Genomic DNA, 18330 nt, shown 5'->3' with positions numbered 1-18330 from the left:
AGATTTTCTCCTCCCGTTGGTAGCTGGTTGCCATAGGCGGGCCGGGAGCAGCAGGCGAGCCTTACAAGGCCGTGCCCCACTCAGGTGGGTGCTGCAGCGCGTGTTGGTAGTAACAGGCAGCAGGATTCCTCCTTTACCTCTGCTTTGTGTGAAATATGAGTCAGATAATGTCGGCCTTGCAGTTATACAGACACTAACTGCATAGTTGAGTAGTTGAAGGCAAAAAGAGCATCTGTTGAGTTTCAAATAAAGAGCTTTAATGAGATGACCGACCTGAGCAACAATGTTCTCCAGCAGTGGGTGAGCAGCTCCCTGGTGCTGCTCAGAAGAGGCCAGCAGCTTTATGAGGTGTTTGACTCCATGTGTGTGTGTGTGTGTGTATTTTTCCACCCAAACAAATGCAAACAGCAACCGTACTTCTTGCTACTGAAGTTTTGCAAAGGAATACATATATTTCTATCATCTCTGTAACATAATCCAGAAAATGTTGGTGGATTTTGCTTTTTGGGGCAGGCAGTCTTTAAATGATGGACAGTCAGAGCAGTGGTTCCTAAAGTGGGGGTAAACCACACTGATAAGGGAATCGCAAATTGCCTTTCAAAATCAAAAACCATTAAAAACAGCATATTTAATCCCTTATTGTGAAAATATAAACAATAACAGGGTTAAATTTCATGTAAGTTAAAAGAAGTTTCACAAACTAAAAACACAGCGATATGTGCAAATAGGTGGACTAGTTTTCTGCCCATAAATTAATTATTTTTCTTAGGCTTCTTTGTTTGTTTGTTCATTTTCTTGTTTGTTTGTTAAGTCTGTTAAGTACTCACTCTAAGACCATAGACTGTATAAAACATGGATGTAGCATCCACGACATCACCCATCTGTTCCTGAAACCTTGAAATGAAGCCAATCCGTGGACGCAGCCACATTCGCTATGACACCAGCTGTGAGTTTTTCTTCTAAGAGCCACAGGGTGCTCGCCGGTCACGTGACCTGAGCTGTGCCTCTGATTGGACAATCAAATGATTCTAATAACTTCTAAACCACAGAGATGGAAAAAAATTCACTCACCGTACAGTGCGAGTGTGATAGTGAAATCAGTGTTTTAGATCCAGCTGTTTTTTGAACCAGGCTGTATATGTTTTTTTTGATGCTGTAAAAGTCTGTTTTTATGGCTGGGTGTGTACGTGACTTCCAGTTTCTCTGCAGCCAGCCTTAAGCGGATTCTCGATGAACAGCGACTTTTAGCACTTCCACAAAGGCTTCATTTTTACTTATCGGATGTTGCCCCTGGTCTAAGACCCAGCTCTTATTTAATACTTAGCTCTGAATTTTAAATGCTGTTGAATGCTTAGAAATATTTCAGATGTTGAATCATTAGCTGTGGCTATATTATTAAAAAAGAAAAAAAAGACACTTCTTCTGGCACTAGATGGCAGCACCTGCTGCCAACAAACTTGCAGAGCTTAGTCGCACTTTTCAAGTTTTTTCCTTCCAACCTAAACTCTTGCTTGTGTTGTGTGTCTCTTTGGACAAAGGGGGCTGCTAAATTAAAGGTAGAATTGTTTTATGGAGTGGCCTTTTAAGGTGTTCACCCTGGAGGAGTCAGTCTTTGGTGTTTTGGGGTCTCCGCCTGAATTGGTGAGGGACCAATTTGTCCCCAATAGGGATCTTTTGCTCTTTTACATTGTGCCACTTTTTAGCAGAACAGATTTTGATACTTTAATCATGTTATTTAATCTGATCTATCTTTACCAATTATTAGTATGAAGTTGTTGACCGTATTGCAGGAATATTTATTTTCAGCGACAGAAACATTCAGAAAGACTGATATGTCAGGAGGAGCAGAAATCGTCCCCACCAGGCTAAAGAGAGTGTTCCATAGAAACACGACAATTTCAACAACAAAAAAATTAAGACTAAATTAGAAACTGCAATTTTAATCTAATAATTATGCTACTGAAGTACTGTTTGCACGGATTTGGTATTACCTAGGGACCTCTGATCATTTATAAAGTATTTGAAAAAAATGATCCACAGTGTTTCTGGGGGCAGCATCCCACTCCTCAGCACACAGCCAGTCATCAAAAGAAGAAGGTGACAGCCTCGGTCTCAAAGTAGAAATAGAAGCTGGGGAAATTTTACAAAGCAGAGGCGGCAGCTAATGAACAGTCATTACAAGAATTTGAGAAATAAAGAGTGAAAGGTCTAAAGAAGGTAGAAAGTTCAGATGGCCTGAGCAGACGTGACTGTCTTCAGGTGGAAAAGTCACTCGGTTCTCTAAATAAATACTGGAAACATAGGGAGGTCGGCACTTTTAATGCAGTGTATGACTTATTTTAGTCCAAAGTGTTGATCAGCGTTTCATCAACGTGTTAGTGTGACCCCAAAGTAAGCATATACACGACATCACACCAGACTACAGCTGATCATACGACAACAACAGCATGAGGACAGGTTTATCAGACACAAATACTAATTTCATTGAGAAAAAAAACCCCCTCAAACATTGTTTTTATTGTAATCTTGGGTAATCTCATAGTCAACTATCAAAATAATTGGCACACTAGAAAACTTCTCTTGTGAAATCCTTTTGTCGTACTTGAACATTATGACGCCAAATACAAAAAAAATTGACAGATAACACTCCCTGAAATGTTTCATTCATTCATTCATTTCAATCTTTTTATTTTCAGCAGACATTCTTTATGATAAGTTGAGAACACGTTTGGTGTTACCAATCTGGTCACCTCTTATGGATCATCACTACTTCCTGATACATCAGTGTCACTCAATGGTGTTGCACCATTGTGACTGGATAGAGAAGTATGTTTACTTTTCATTGAAAAATGGACAGAAAATTAGACTACAGTGATTTAGTACAAAGTAATTGATAATGTCACGAAAGATGTATTGTTATCAAAATGAATGGACCCCATTTAAAATAAAAACTACTGTATGTTATAGAGCAGGGATGTCCACTAAGTTTTGAGTCTTTTCAAGGGCACTTTAGATGTGTTTATATCAACAGTGTTTGCATGAATAATTTTAATTGGTTGACGACTTATCATGTTGCCTTGGCATTACATTTTATGGATGTATTGTAATTTGGAAAACTGCTTCTTTTTAACTATCCTATTTTATTGTGCATGATACTTTTTCTTTACTTTCTTTCTTTATTAATTGTATCATTTTACAAAAGCCTCCTGTGGACAAGTGTTGTAAATTAGCACCTGTGCTAAATCACTTAAAACAATGCATCTGGTGTGTCCAATGTAATTGTTAAATTCACATCAAATAAACAATAAATAATAATGATATGATATAAAAAAAAAGGCACATTATTTAGCCTAAGGCAGACTAACTTGAGTTCTCAAGTTAGTTTGTAGTTACTAAGTTAGGCAGTTTGGGTGTTTTGCCAACCAGGAGCACACTTTAGCCTGCGTATTGGCTTCCAAAAGGGTGTGCCACTGCTACTTATATAAAGCTAAAGCTCTGTGCATTCTGCAGAAACTCAACAACTCTTACAGCTGATGTCTTTAAATGAATGGAATTATCATGAAAAAAAAATTGCCACAAGAACCAGAGTCAAAAAAAATGAATGCAGAATGCAGGATCAGAAGCAAAAAAGAAAAAAGTTGTTTGCAGATCAGAATAGTCTCAAAAACATCATGAAAAACTATCATAAAGTCTAGATCCAGAACATTCTCCTGAAGTAGAGTTTGCTGATGTTTATGCAGCACATAACACTGCAGAAAACTGTCAACTGATCGTCTGGTATCAAAGGACACACGAGGGACAGGTGAGGTTCAATTTTATAGGTCTGTAGAATAAAATAGAATAGAATAGAACATACTTTTTTAATCCCCAAAGGGTAATTCAGGGAAAAAAAGGAATGCTTCATGAACTTCACGTCGTTTATCAGTAATGATGGAACAAAGATGTTTGAGCACCCTTAGTGACTGATTTTTACAGAAATCACTAAATGAAATTTGAAAGATTGCAGTGCCCCACTTGAGGAAAAAAGTTGGACACATTTGTTTATTGACCATAAGAAAGAGAAACATGTAAGGAGAGGAGAGGAGAGGAGAGGAGAGGAGAGGAGAGGAGAGGAGAGGAGAGGAGAGGAGAGGAGAGGAGAGGAGAGGAGAGGAGAGGAGAGGAGAGGAGAGGAGAGGAGAGGAGAGGAGAGGAGAGGAGAGGAGAGGAGAGGAGAGGAGAGGAGAGGAGAGGAGTCTGAGGCTGTAGCAGCAGGATTGTTCTCCCCTGATATCAGTCTGTCAGTTATTCTCTAAAAAAGTTGTTAATCCTGAAGGTAACAGGTTATCTGTCTGTTTCAGGAGGAGAGTGGACTTTGGAACGGAAAGCTCTGCCATGTGTACGACTTGTGGAGACAAAGCTTCTTCTAATGTAAGGAAATTCTTTAATTGTTTAAAAGTTTTGGTTCAACAGAATGGTATGACTATTAGATGGCCTGGATCAGTTTTTGTACTTTGAAACACCAGTAATTTCATCTATCTTAAAACACACGGCTACCAACGCACTCTCTCTTCTCATGGTGTTGGTTTGAACGTCTCACTTTAAGCCACACATTCAAACCCTTTTCAAAATGCATGCATCAAAGTGAATGTGCACTAAAGCTAGCAGCCTGTATGTGTCAAAACTACCATACCTCAGTTTCCTTGGTAAGCAGCCCTGCCAGGCAATACTAAAAGACGTGAAGGTGTGATTCATTTTCCGTTCCTTGACCACAAGACCACCAGGGTGCCCTGAGAGCTTTATGAGTCGCACTGCGTAATCTCCTGTGTGGCTCTTAGGAAGGTTTGGTTTTATTTTGGCTCTGGAAATTCATTCTTAAGTTTAAGACGTCCGTATAGTTGCAGTAAAACACATTTTATTAGAAGCTATGAGCTTCATGGGACAGCTACACACAGTTTAACTCTTGGATTTAGCTACAATACATATGAATTCAGTTACAAAGGCAGGAACTGTAATTAGGTCTAACACTTTAATCAAAAAAGAGCAGAGCTAACTCAAGAATTTGGCCAATTACAAGTCTGCACTGCAAAACGTGAAACCAAAGCAAGTGTTTTTGTCTTATTTTCAGTAAAAAAAAAAAAGTTATGTTAGATTTAGTTTGAGCCACATTCAGGAAAGATGCTAATTTTTAAAATAATTGAAAAAAAACGTTAGCAAAGAGCAAAACAAATGTGCTAATAAAATAAGATTTTTTTTTAGTTTCTTGTATTAAAACCTTGTTTTTTATTTGGAATAACTTAAAGAATACATTTGAAATAGATTTTTTTTTAAATATTGTCATTCTTCAGAAACAGTGTAAAGCAGATTAATAGCATTTCATAGAAACTGTAAGATAAAAATCAGGCAATGCTAAACTCGTATAATATAATAGAACAGGGGTGGCCAACCGGCTGCTCGCGAGCCACAAGCGGCTCTTTTCCTCTCAGTGTGCGGCCCTTTAAACCATTCATTATTGTTATGAGTAGTGGTGTGCCAGTCAATCTAAAATATTGATATATTGATGCCAACTTTGGGATCAGCATTGATCAATACTTGGGTGATGGGATTGATACTTAAGTTTCAGTTTCTTTTCTCTACATAGCACATGTGCTCATAGCTATCCAGATAAAGAGATGGATGGAACTTTGTCTTTTCTGCTCTAAAAACAGAAATTTGTCTTTGACACGGCTCCAGGTATGAATTGAAACACGCTTACAAACGCAATAAATGTCACTTCAAAATTTGGAAGTGTATTGATTTTCATCTCATGTCCTTTTGTTTATGTGTTAGAGGAAGTGCATTTTTGATCTGGCTCTTCGTAGTACCACAGTAGTTTTTGTGGCTCTTGGTCTCTAACTGGTTGGCCACCCCTGTAATAGAACTTCTAGATTTAACTACAATACATACGATTGTAGGCACTAAGGCAGAAACTGCAACTGTGTTGAACACTTCTATAAAGAAGCAGAAATAATTCAAGAATTTGGCCAAAAACAAGTCTTCACTAAAAAAATTCAAGCAAATGTTTTTGTCTTATTTTCAGTAAATGTTGTATGTTTGATTTGAAATGAGCCACATTCACCTGAAAAATCCAGAAAGACCACATTTTCTGAAACAATTAAAAGAAAAAACTAGCAAAGAGCCAAACTGATCGGCCAATAAAATAAGAAAAAAGTTTTTGTTTTATTTTTTTTGTATTAAAAACCCTATTTTCATTTCAATGAATACATTTAAAAATAGAGTAGAAAAGATTTTTATTGTCATTGTTCTAAAACATCTAAAGGCAGATTAGCAGGACTTCATAGAAACAGCAAGATGAAAAAAAAACAGTCAGAAATAAAATAACAACATATAATAAAGGGAATATTAAATCTACTTAACTTCTTTACCTTCATCATCAGATTAAATCTTTAGAATCAAATCATGCTTTGAGAGCCTAAATATCTCTTTTTTATTAATTTTTAAATTGATTTTTTAAAAATATTTTATTTATAGATTTTCAATGTTTAGACCAAGAACAACAAGAAAAACAGAGGTAGGTAAATAAAGCAAGCATACATATATACATAAACAAACCTACACATGAACTCAAGAGAGAGAAAAAATAGAAAAAAATTAAAATGAATAAATAAATAAATAAATAGATTTAAAAAAAATATCTTTTTGTTTTAAATAACCCTGCTCCAACAGTATATAACTCTAAACATTATATATTGCTAATAGAGAGAAGGCACATCATATAAGCCAGCATACATACATAAATAGTTACATTAAATTTTCCTTGATCGGTAAGACAGAAATGGTTGCCACATCTTGTCAAAGGTTGCAGAGTTGAGAGAAACGGTGTGCCTGATCCTCTCCATGTGTAACAGATTGGTCATTTCCGCTTGCCAAGTCTTAAAAGAAGGGACATCCTCGCCCTTCCACTGTTAAAACGTTTCTTTTCACAATAACCATGCCATATTGTATTGGGTTCTGGTGTAAGTGAGTAAGAACAGAAAGATGTTGAGTGTCACCAAAGATTGACATCCCAGGGTCATGAGGAATGACAGAGTTACACACTTCAGAAAAACACTTAAAGATACCAGACCAGAACTGATTTAGTTTGGGACAAAACCAGAAAAGATGACCCAGAGTGCCCTCAGCTGACTTACATTTTGGACAAGTTAGAGAGACAGAGGGATAAAAAAAAAGTGTAGTTTGGTGCAAGACTAATGAAGCCTAGCTTAAATATTTCTAAACACAACTTTTTTCTGGACTTGTAAGATGAAAGTGGCTCAAATTTAGTCTAGACTTTTTCTCTGAATGTAACACACTTTCAGTTCCTGCATTGTAAAAAGGAAAGCTTTGCAACCCTCTAAAATGAAAAGCAACAGTTAAATAAAAGAGCTTCAAAAGAAGAGCGAGAAGAGCGTTTTATTATGCTGACACTCAGTGGAAAAGTCAGGATGACAAGTGTCTCTTCAGTCCGGCCACAAGATGGAGCAATGGCTCCTTTAATGGAAGAATCATGTGGACTGTTTGAATCGATGTGAAACCAATCTAAAGTTTTAAGAGTTTAAGAGTGATAAACTTTATGTCTGTTTTCTTGGTTTCTGGGGATGTTCAGCTTCTCATTGTAAAAACAGTGAGGAGGAGTGATTTGAACCACCGGTGCTGTCACTCTGATGTCTGAGCTCGCTCTGGTCTTTGTTGCTCCACCTTGTTGAAAATAAGTTCCTGTTCCTTTAAGGGATATCTCTCTCCAAGTGACGCTTTTATTCCATATTCAGAGAAAGTCCAGAGGCAGAGCGTGGAATCTCCTGCTGTGAGAGTGGTGCTGAGCAGAAAGCAGGTAAGATGATTTCACTGTTACTCAAGCTTAGTTTAATCCTGGAACAAACAACAGAAACACGAAAGTGCTTTAGATTTAAGCTGGAACATGTTACCTTTCACTTCTCAAACACACATTTTGAAAGTGTGCTGCTGCTCTCCCTCTTTGAATTTGGAGAAGTTACAGGTCTGGAAATGATGAAGAGTATTCATACAGTTTATTTAACACAGTTGCATTTTAAAGTGAAGTCTTAAAGTGTTTTTATTTTTATCAAACTGTACACAGCTGATGCCAAGGCTGTGAAACAGGTTGTACAAAGTGAACAGCTGGATGTTTTTTTTCAAAGTTGATTTCAAACAGGACTTACAGCACTGGAGTGGGTCTCGCTGTCAGAGTGGAAAGCACGTTAACACTCGCTCCTATGTTAAGACCAGGCAGGAAGTACATGTGCACTGAACATCATCTCTTTCGCATCAGGCTAAATGCAGTGACAGGGTCGAGCAGTCAACCGTGGGCTTTTACCCCACACTTTAACTCTTCTACTCATCACCATGCTTTCCAGCCAGAAGGAAAGAGGGCTGCAAGGGTTTCTTGTTGAAACAGTCAGAGCGAGCTTTTAGAAACACCAGGATGAAAAAGTTCAGGTTTCTAAAAAATCATCACAGCAACACTTTAAGGATCCTAAAGAGTTAGTTACAGTCAACTCAAAGACAGATCTGATAAATCTGGTTAAATCTCGACTTGATTTCTCTCTTTGAAACTACGTATGTCATTTTGCAATCTTACATAACAACTGCAATGTCTCCCCACAGAGCTTTTTTTTTTACACCATGAACACCAACAAACATCCTGAGCTTGCAAACCAAGAGGGGGACAAGATGGGTAAGAATCCAACTACTTGTCTTTACAGTGAAAGTGTGCACATCCATGCAATACACATTTCTCCTCAGCTGCCAGCGTCCAGCCTACTGCAAGATAAAGATCAGACAGTGTCCACACAGGGATCTCACCCTTCCTTTATTTTGGAAGAGACTGAAGAGCTTCTCAAAAGTAACACACGGTATTTACCCTTTGTGTCACTTTTGTGTTACTTTTTCAGACGTCTGCAGTGAAGACACAGATGAGAAGCCACAAAAAGAAGCGGAGGAGGAGGAGAAGGAGAAGGAGGAAGAAAAGAGAGAGGAGAACTCATATTGTGAGAATGGAGTGCAGGGCGATGAATGTGTGACCACTCCACGTAGGTTTACCATCACACAACCACACACACTCCAACACACACACACACACACCCTAACAGACACATCTCTGACATCTTTCCATTGCACTTCTGGTTGTAGCCATCAGCTCACTGTGAAGTTTGTGGAAAAAGTACGAGGACCACTGGAACACACTCTGAGATTCAGAGCTGCAAACCTTGATGTCAGGAAACATCAGAAAACTTACTGACATTTTCTTTCATTTCTCTGGATGCTTTTAGGTTTTCAAACATTTTTTTATACTTTATTTTTTTATCTACTAGCAGAATGTCTAGAATTTTAATTTACATTAATATTAAAGTCAATCCAGTTACATGTTTTTTCAACCAGCAGTGCTGATACACGTTCAATTAGTCATTTAGTTTCTAACACTGGCCACAGCAACAGACAATTGGATGCGTCATGGTTAAAAGCAAATTGCTTTTTTTATCCCTTGGGTTTGCACGTTGCCCAAAGTTTCTCACATTCTGCGACATAAAGTCAACTCAAGCTTCTAAACCTGCTGAAAGGAACTTTCTGTTTGTCTTGACTGGGGGTCAATACCTTTCACATTTGAAACAATACCTCACTGATGCTTGGAAGTCGGCATGGGTACCCGTACCAATTTTTTGTTTGTTTATGCGGTAATACATATTAATTCCAATATTAATGAATATTAATTTGTGTAGGAATAAAATCTCAACGTTTTTCAGTTTAACATGTTTGTTTCTCAGTATATAACTCAGTACCCATCCCTACTCTTGATTCTGGCGCCTCCTGTGGACAAAGATATACATCATGTGACATCTTGCTGGTCCTGTCTCGAAAATGCTGAAAGGTCCCATCATAGTTCTTTTTATAGCAGTCAAATTTGGTATTTTTGGTGAATATTTGCCGTGCCAAATGGGGAGAGAGGCTTTTTCTTTCAGTGTGCTGTCAATCAAATCACAACATACACTGCAAAAAACTGAAATAACTGTTTTTGTCTCATTAGGAGTAAAAAATGTTTTATTATACTTGATATGAGCCACATTCATGTGTCAGTTTAGAAAAAGTGTCTTGTTTTAAGTTATTTAAAGACAGAAATGAGATCTGAATTGCTTGTAAAAAATAAATAAAAAAATCTGTCAATGGTTCAAGAAGAATTTACTAGAAAATTTGCTTTAAGCTCAGAAAATATCTCAATAGAAGTAACTTTTCTCTTGTTCTATTTGCAGAATTTTTTTTTTTTACTTTTTACAAGCAGCTCAGACCTCATTTTGTCTTTAAATAACTTTAAAAAAAGACATTTTTCTGGACTGGTTAGGTGAATGTGGCTAATATTAAGTCTAAAAAGACATTTTCTACTGAAAATAAGAAAAAAACACTTGAAAAGATTTTAGTTTTTTGAAGTTTAGACATAGTCAAACTTGTTGTTGATTGTCTCTGTTGGTCATATGGAGGCACCAGTATTAATTTCAACCCGTTTCAGAACCAGATTTTAGATTTAATCAAACTTTTTTGTACAAAAACCAGATCAAACCACGAGTTTGCTGTGTGAGCTTATTTTTTTATGCACAAGTGGTTGAAGAAGTGACTTTTCCATGTGACTAATAGTTGCTGTTTCTAAAAGGCCAAAGAGTAAGAGGTGAACTTAAATGAAAAGTCAGTTTGCGTCTCAGGGTCTTTTAAAGAAAAACCCACCATCATTTAATTCTGCATTTGTTTTGGAAAGATGGACTAGCCTCCTTGTGGAAGAAAAAGAAAAGATTAGTGCATGACGTCTCAAATCCAACGTTTCAGGTGTCATGCTAGTCAGGATGGCCCAGAGTCGACCACTGCTTGATCCTGTCACGTGTAGCAAGGTTTTAACGATGTTGTCACATCAGTTTGAACATTTACAGAAACTGTCCCCACACACAGGCTGGGAACAGAAAAACATTTTGCACGTTTTCAGGTGTGACCATCTTGTTTCACACGTCATATTTTGAGTGCTGAAATGTCTTTTCTCAGCCTTGTGGCCGTAGTCCATTTGTCTCTTAAAAAAAGAGATTATGCTGTCGCAGATAGATCTTCTGTTTATTTCTGGCTGCCACCCATCTGCCCCACTGGGTGTACTTCCTAAAGCCTCGCTCTGCATGAGATGCGCGGCCTGCGGTTCACTGCTCTCAGGCCTGGACTCTATATCAGGCCTCTCAGAGCTGTACATGCGTCAAGTTTCCATAGCACCTCTCAGCGCTCTCCACAATACAAGGCGCAGCTCTTTTAGCTCATCACCATCACCGCCAAGACCACAGAGTAGTTTCTGGATTGGACTCAATATGCTTGCGGTTTATTCACACTCAGCAAAAGACTGGGTGAGAGGATGAGACCTGTAAACCAGGCTTTAGGACTCTGCTGATCCTGTGTGGTAAGAGGAAAAACTTGTTTATTGGTGGAGATAGCATGTAAATAATTTTTCTTCTTGTACGTAGAAAAAAAAAGTCAGGGAGATGGTTAACGGTGAAGTCAGGAGGCGTTATGACAACATTTTTCATGTCACAATTTGTTAAATTTCTAAAAAGCAGAGCAGGAACTGGTGTCTGCACGAGGCTGTGTCTCTCTCCTGCCCTGGTTCTACTTTCTGTGCGCTCAGAGGAAATGCCTTCTCTTTATCTCGAGTACACATCTTCTCAATGTCTCCGTGACACTATTCATCGGCCCGAATTAGGCTAACCACACTAAGGAGATGTGCTTGCTCCATTATCAAACAATCAATTATAAATACAAATGCAGAAGTGAAGTTGTGACACTGTTCTACAAAGCAGCTGGAGTTTAGTCTCATCAAGCTTCAGAAAAAGTGTTTGTGACATTAAACATTTCTTGTCTTATGAGGAAGACGAGTCCTTGTAAAGTTTATCTGTTCATTTTATCAATGTCTTCATCTTCATCTACGAGAAGCGTCACTCACTCCAGATATTTCTCTGCTTCCATTTCTCTCAGGTGTGATAAAGACTGAGGCAGAGCTGATGGAGGACACCGATGATCAGTATCAAGCGGTGGAAAAAGAGGGTGAGATCGTACAGAAAGAAGAAGCAGAGGACGGGATGGAGGATGGGTTTGATGACGAGGACGAGGATGAGGACAGAGACAGGGAGGAAGAGGGAGAATCCCTGAATGAGCCTGAGGACCTTTCGCTGGTGGACTACTCGCGTTACGACAGCATGGCCCTGACAGACACCGAGGCTGCAGAATCAGGGGCCGGTGCAGACGGGTCCTACATCCCCGGAGCTTCAGCCTCCCGCGTCCAAACCACAGGCAAGCTCAGCTGTGATATCTGTGGCCTGTCCTGCGTCAGCATCAACGTCCTGATGGTGCACAAGCGCAGCCACACGGGTAAGCACAGGAACATGTGACCACACACAGCAGTTACACAATCATCATCTGTAGATGGTAAGAACAGACAGCGTCTCACATCAACGTGGTTTAAATATTGATTGAGAAACTACAATAAAGATTTCTGAGGCTGCGTCATTCATGATGCACGTCTTCCCCAGACTTTCATGTGCAGACGCAGATTCAAACAGAAAGCACAGACAGTAACTTAGAGATTTGATCAGGGACAAATGGGTCATCCCATCAGAGCACATCAACAGATAATACGATACCCTGAATCAAACACAGGGTGTAAAGTATTCAGATCTAATTCTTTATTAATGAAATATGATCCAACCTGTAAACAAGAGGTGAAAAACTATCGTCTGTTTTCAGTTTCAAAAATGGCTTGTTAGTCTGTGCCACTGAAGACTATAAATACCTTACTAAGAGAAGATTAAACATTTTTCTTCTGTGCTTGAATTTTGCGTTATTGTTTTGTGTCTTTGTGTTTACAATAAGTGATATCCCTTCTGGACAAGATTCCTCAAGATACAAGATTCCAATTTAATGAAGATGTTTAATAAATCAAACATTTCTTCTCAGGAAAAAAAACTTTTACACAACCTGTAAAAGAATGAAAATCAATTTAATGAAGCATTAATCCTGCTGTAGGTGTGAATTGTAGTTTTTAGAAACAAACATTTAGTGATGAGTTTATTGAAACAGCCCTTCCTGACGAATCATATGTGTGACAAACAGTGGCATTAGTGCGGTTAGAGTCGTGACAACATGATGTTTTCTTAGTTTATGCCTCTCAAAGTGGTCAGGGTTTTTTTCCTTTTCAGAGATAGACGATGAGTCTGTGTGACTTGTAGTTTTCTGCCACGAGAAGTAGTTTGTGAAGGATCTGTGGGAAGTTATCAGATTACTAAATGTGGTCTCTCTTCTGTTGATGCCTCGTCATGACCCACAGAGTAAAAGAGATCAGCAGCAACAAAAGTGTTTTTTTTTTTTTTTTTTTCATCACTCTGGATTTTTGTGTAGGGTCATTTTTTTGTCCATGTGTTTAAACTCTGCTGATAACAGGGGAGCTTTTGTCTTAAGATAATCTTCTTTAAGTTACATAATGTTTTGAACTTCTTGTTGAAACTGGAGAAGGATTAGCGTGGACACACTTTTTGTTGTATATGCTGGTATAAAATGCAAAGAGAACTCATGCACTTGAAGAAAACACTGGTAGTCTATTAAAGGCGCTGTGAGGAACATTCATTCGGAGTTGAGTGCAGTGACACCTGTGGCCAGGATTGGTAGTGTTTTTCCAAGATAGAGACTCTATTCCCCATGAGCACCATCACTCACTATCATAAAGATGTGACTCTTGGGCGTGCATTTGTTTTGGAGCGTACTCCTTTTCTTTGTTCAAGACAACATTTCCCAAGATGCAAAGCGACACGCTGATGTATTTATTAGCAGTTATGTAGCGCTATTATTTGAAATGTGATAACAAACTTTGTGAACTCAGTTTGTAGTTTAGTGTCCAGAAGGTGAGCAGACTGTTTAGCGTTACTCACAGCCCCGGTGCTCTGAGACATGTCCGTAGCGTGTACTAAGGTCACCCTATCCTGAAACCTTCAAAAAGAAGCCCCCCCCTCCCAATTTCTTGGAGATACTGCAAAAATACCCAAAGATACTCAGGGGCGACAAAATTCCTTTATCAAGCATACATTTATTCAAAACATTCCTCTTCTTTTTGAAGTGAAAAGTTTCTATTATGTGAACATAAATAATGGCTCACAACATGCCAAAATAATAAGAAAAAAAACAGAGTTAGCTCTTTGCTCTAGAATATATTTCTGTAGTGCAAAATTATAAATGTTCCTGCAAAATCTTAGTAAAACGTGAAGAACAAGAGAGGTATTCTTCAGTGGGGCTTTTTTTTAATAAACAAAAGAAAAAGGGAGGCCACCCATTCTTGTTTTAATTGGGCTAATATAAAAATTTTAAAGAATAGCTCAAAACTAAAGAAAAAGAAACTGAGAGGCAGCATATTCTTATTTTGTTTTCCTCAGTCTTTGCATCATGATGTATGCGGTGTGCACGCTCAACATCTTGGCATGTCAGTACATTAGAACAACACTAGTAGCCCAGTGCAGCTCTTTACCTTCAAACATCAGATGTCGGAGAGACGTGCAGATCACATCAGTATTGGGTAGACATCAGAGCAAGGTGCAAAATGGGTACAAATTTTGATATCTAAATCTGACCATTTTTGGACGTTGTACTGACGTTCAGCATTTGGACGTTGTTTGTAGACCAAGTCTAGACGTCAATGAGACGTTCAAACATTCAGACATCATCAGTAGACCTTTTTTAGATGTTAATCTATGTCTGAAAAAGACACAATAAAAATGTTCATTTTGCACCCCAGGAGACCTGATTTGGACGTCAAAAATTATGTTAAATATACGTCATTTCAACTTCACATTACACAGTGCAAAACCCGGATATTTTGAGGTATTTAGTGAAATTCCCCCTGATGTAATATTACGACCAAAGAAGAAGGACATTCAGGGCAAAAGAGGATGTATGGCCACCCTGTGTGTAAAGTGAGAGCTCATCTACCAGCTCCAACCTCACCAAGCAGAGCTAACATAACCTCACTCTTCATTTTATTGATAGACTCTCAAGTTTGAACAGACCACTGCAGAATAACTGCTGACTGTGGGTTGGAATCAACATTAGCACAAACAGTTTAACCTGTGTTTTAGCTCGTGCTCTATCACTCTCCTGTTAGGCTTTCTTCTGCTCTGAGCTCCTTTTTCTTTTCAACAGACCGAATTTCTGAAATCCTTTTAAGAAAAAAGACAGATCTTGACCCACACTGCTGAACTTTGCTGGTCACTGCAGAGTTGTCAGGGGGACTTTTGGTCTACATTCCATAAAGTGGATTAAATGAGGGTTAACATTTAGAAATCACCAGTTTTGGTGCTGATTATCTTTCTTTAAATCGTGGATTATGGAGAGGCAAATAGATGAAAGCGAGACAATATCTAGATCACCAATTAAGTCCTCACAGAGATTTTAATGTAAGTGAACCTTGTGCATGTTGCTTTGATTGAAACAACTCTTTAAGAAAAGAAGTCAGGAGTAAAGAGGGAGGCTGTGAGTCTCAGTTTATTTGCGGTGAATCCGTTTGTACCTCAAAACTACAGCCATGCTGAGGACTGTGCTCTGCTACCATATAAGGAAGCCAGCAGGGTACCTACTACAGACTGATGGAAAGAGCTGCACACCTCATTGAAACGACACATTGCTGAACGCGACATCTGAAGAAACGCTCAGGAGTACATCTGAAAACTTAAAAGTTATTTGTTGTGTACAATGTTTGTTTCATCAGGTGAGAGGCCATTCCACTGCTCTCAGTGCGGGTCTTCCTTCACCCAGAAGGGAAACCTGCTTCGCCACATCAAACTCCACTCCGGGGAAAAGCCTTTCAAATGCCCCATGTGCAGCTACGCCTGTCGTCGCAGAGACGCCCTGAGCGGGCACCTGCGCACTCACTCTGGTAGCAGCCACACAGACACACACACACACTCACACACACACACCTACACACCTGCAGAGCTGATATGTACTGATACTGTACGCACCTGTGAACAGCACAGTGCTGGTGGATTTTCTCACCACTTTATGTTGGTTTCTCACTCTCTTTGACTCTGAACACAATGTCTGCTGAGCCCACGAGCTTTTTCCAGTAACAGCCTGCCAGGCACTTTCATACTGCTACACACATCACACAGGACCTCTTACTCATTTACTCCTGGAGGCTGGCTCACTTTCGGTTCACGTGTTTTACCTGCAGACAAGCAGCCTGATCCCAAACATGATCATCATCAGTTTTCTATGAAACCACTAAAGGAGATAAGTCCTGTTGTGGCACTTTGATGTCGCTGACGTGCCCTGTGTTTGTGATTGACTAAAATTTCTACTTGCAGTGGAGAAGCCCTTTAAATGCAACCACTGCAGCCGGAGCTACAAGCAGCGCAGCTCGCTGGAGGAGCACAGAGAGCGGTGCCATGTGTACATTCAGAGTAAAGGTCCCACTGAGAGAGGTGAGCAGACATCACACGCTTTACTCTGTTTTTACACTTCTTCTGTTTCTCGCTTCAGCAACCTCACAAACAGTCACACATGCATCTATCACGTACCCAGGTGTATGTTAGCCTGGGTTTGCGGCGTATGCAGCTAGAGCTGCGATGCCTGTTTTTGATTTTCTCATTAAATTAATGAGCTGATGGCCGTTGGCCCGGTATTACAGCTAAATAGGTTGTGGCTGCTGTGGTGTGGAGACTCAGCAGTCTGAAGACCACTTCTCATGCCTGTTGCTGCAAAGGGGAAGCTGAATATTTAGGGCAAATTGTTTCAGGCCAGCCACTTACACAAACGTACAACCTCAATGTTTACACTTCCCCCCCCTGAGATATGCCTTTACATCCTGACAGGACAGACGCATCATTGCAACACAAAGACAATGCTCTACTTCTGTGGTCACCAAATGTCGTAAGTTTATGCCAGAGAGAGCCGTATTGGTGAGGAAGTACATCCTCAACTTGTGGTCTCCTCCCCTGCACTGGTGGAGTGAAATGCACCAGGAAGTGAGGCTGAAAGAGTGTCTGATCTTAAATTGATAATCAGCCCTCCCTGCGTGGCTCTGCTCTGAGATACTCATTACTTTGTCCCTTAACTCGATCTCCTCCTAAGCTTTGGGAGTGGACAGATGAGTGTCGTCTGAAAAATAATTTTTTCAAGAGGATCTCTCCATTTCTTCACAACACTGACTGTCCTGCTCTCTTGCTGTCAAGCAGAAGACGGCCAGACCTCCAGGACTCAGATGGGCAGTGAGCGTGCGCTGCTGCTTGACAGGCTTGCAAGCAATGTGGCCAAACGGAAGAGCACAATGCCTCAGAAGTTCACTGGTAAGAGCAGCACATGAACCCACACAGGCGTAAAGGAGAAACACTGACATTGACTTAAAACTGAAGTATTTGTGCAGCTGTAACGCGCTTTCTGTGCTTTCTGCGCGGCTATTTGTTACATGTTCTGCAGCTTGTTTTTTCTTCTCTACATTTAAACGACCCGTCTGAGCGTCTTGTCTGTTTGTCTCTGCTGCCTTCATCTCTTGCCTGACAGGATTTGTGGGCAGAGCGCCTCATGCCTCTCACCCTCACACACCAATAAGTGGTCTTCACCGTCCTACTTTCTCCGCCAGAATTGCATCATAGGTGGGTATTGGTAACCATGCATGGTTTATCACTGAAGAAAAATTAAAAAGCACTCACTTTGCATGTTTTGATCCAACTTAGATAAACAAACACTGATCACTTTTACAGAAAGGTAAAATCCCCTCACTGGTTTCTCTGGTTAAGCTTTGCCAGCACTGGTTTGTAGTTTCATCATCAAACTGCTAGCACTTTACAAAACTTCACTTGGAAAAAAGCCAGACAGCTATATCAAGTTGACAAATGAAGTGAGATCTTTCAATATGACAACCACAGTAGGAAAAGAGAAGTCATTTCTGCAACCACAGAGAAAGAGAGAACAGGCGGGAGGCTAGAAACGTGAGCAGGTGCCTCTCTGTCTGAGCTGCAGCTGCACAGGAGGTTTTCATCGTCTGTGTCGTCGGCTTCCTCTGCCTTTCATGCCTCATAGCTCGACTTCTCTCTCTGGATGATCTGCTGCTTTGAAGCATTTTTAATTCTGTCCACCAAGGCAAGGTCTGACTCGCTGTGCAGGTTGTCCTCTGTGTTGCAGATTTTTTCACCTCTTTTATTCAACTTAGTCATCCTTCAGTCCTCAGAGAATCTCTTTCAGATTTCTCTCCATGTGTGGGCAGTAACTGCTTCAACTGCTGCTAGCTCTCTGGGTGTGTCT

The 18330-nt window shown here is 39.7% G+C and overlaps 1 protein-coding gene across 3 annotated transcripts in view; it reads left to right on the top strand.

Moving 5' to 3' along the window:
• Positions 1 to 18330, top strand: part of LOC141799708 (zinc finger protein Aiolos-like) — a 57008-nt gene that overhangs the window by 36347 nt on the left and 2331 nt on the right. For 2 of the 3 annotated variants that reach the window (XM_074682028.1, XM_074682043.1), the window contains 8 exons: positions 4341 to 4410; positions 7788 to 7849; positions 8641 to 8710; positions 8928 to 9065; positions 12025 to 12417; positions 15797 to 15964; positions 16395 to 16511; positions 17265 to 17375. In XM_074682028.1, the coding sequence (XP_074538129.1) occupies positions 8659 to 8710; positions 8928 to 9065; positions 12025 to 12417; positions 15797 to 15964; positions 16395 to 16511; positions 17265 to 17375 (979 nt within the window). In that variant the 5' untranslated portion in view covers positions 4341 to 4410; positions 7788 to 7849; positions 8641 to 8658. Of the gene's footprint in view, positions 1 to 2; positions 85 to 4340; positions 4411 to 7787; positions 7850 to 8640; positions 8711 to 8927; positions 9066 to 12024; positions 12418 to 15796; positions 15965 to 16394; positions 16512 to 17264; positions 17376 to 18330 lie in introns of all 3 variants that reach the window. The other variant, XM_074682037.1, reaches the window with a different exon arrangement.

The sequence above is a fragment of the Halichoeres trimaculatus genome, unplaced genomic scaffold (assembly GCF_033239565.1).
Source record: "Halichoeres trimaculatus isolate MK-OKI-2021-1 unplaced genomic scaffold, fHalTri1.1 fHalTri1_scaffold_2, whole genome shotgun sequence".
Taxonomy (NCBI): domain Eukaryota; kingdom Metazoa; phylum Chordata; class Actinopteri; order Labriformes; family Labridae; genus Halichoeres; species Halichoeres trimaculatus.
This window is presented reverse-complemented; position numbering and strand designations above follow the sequence as displayed.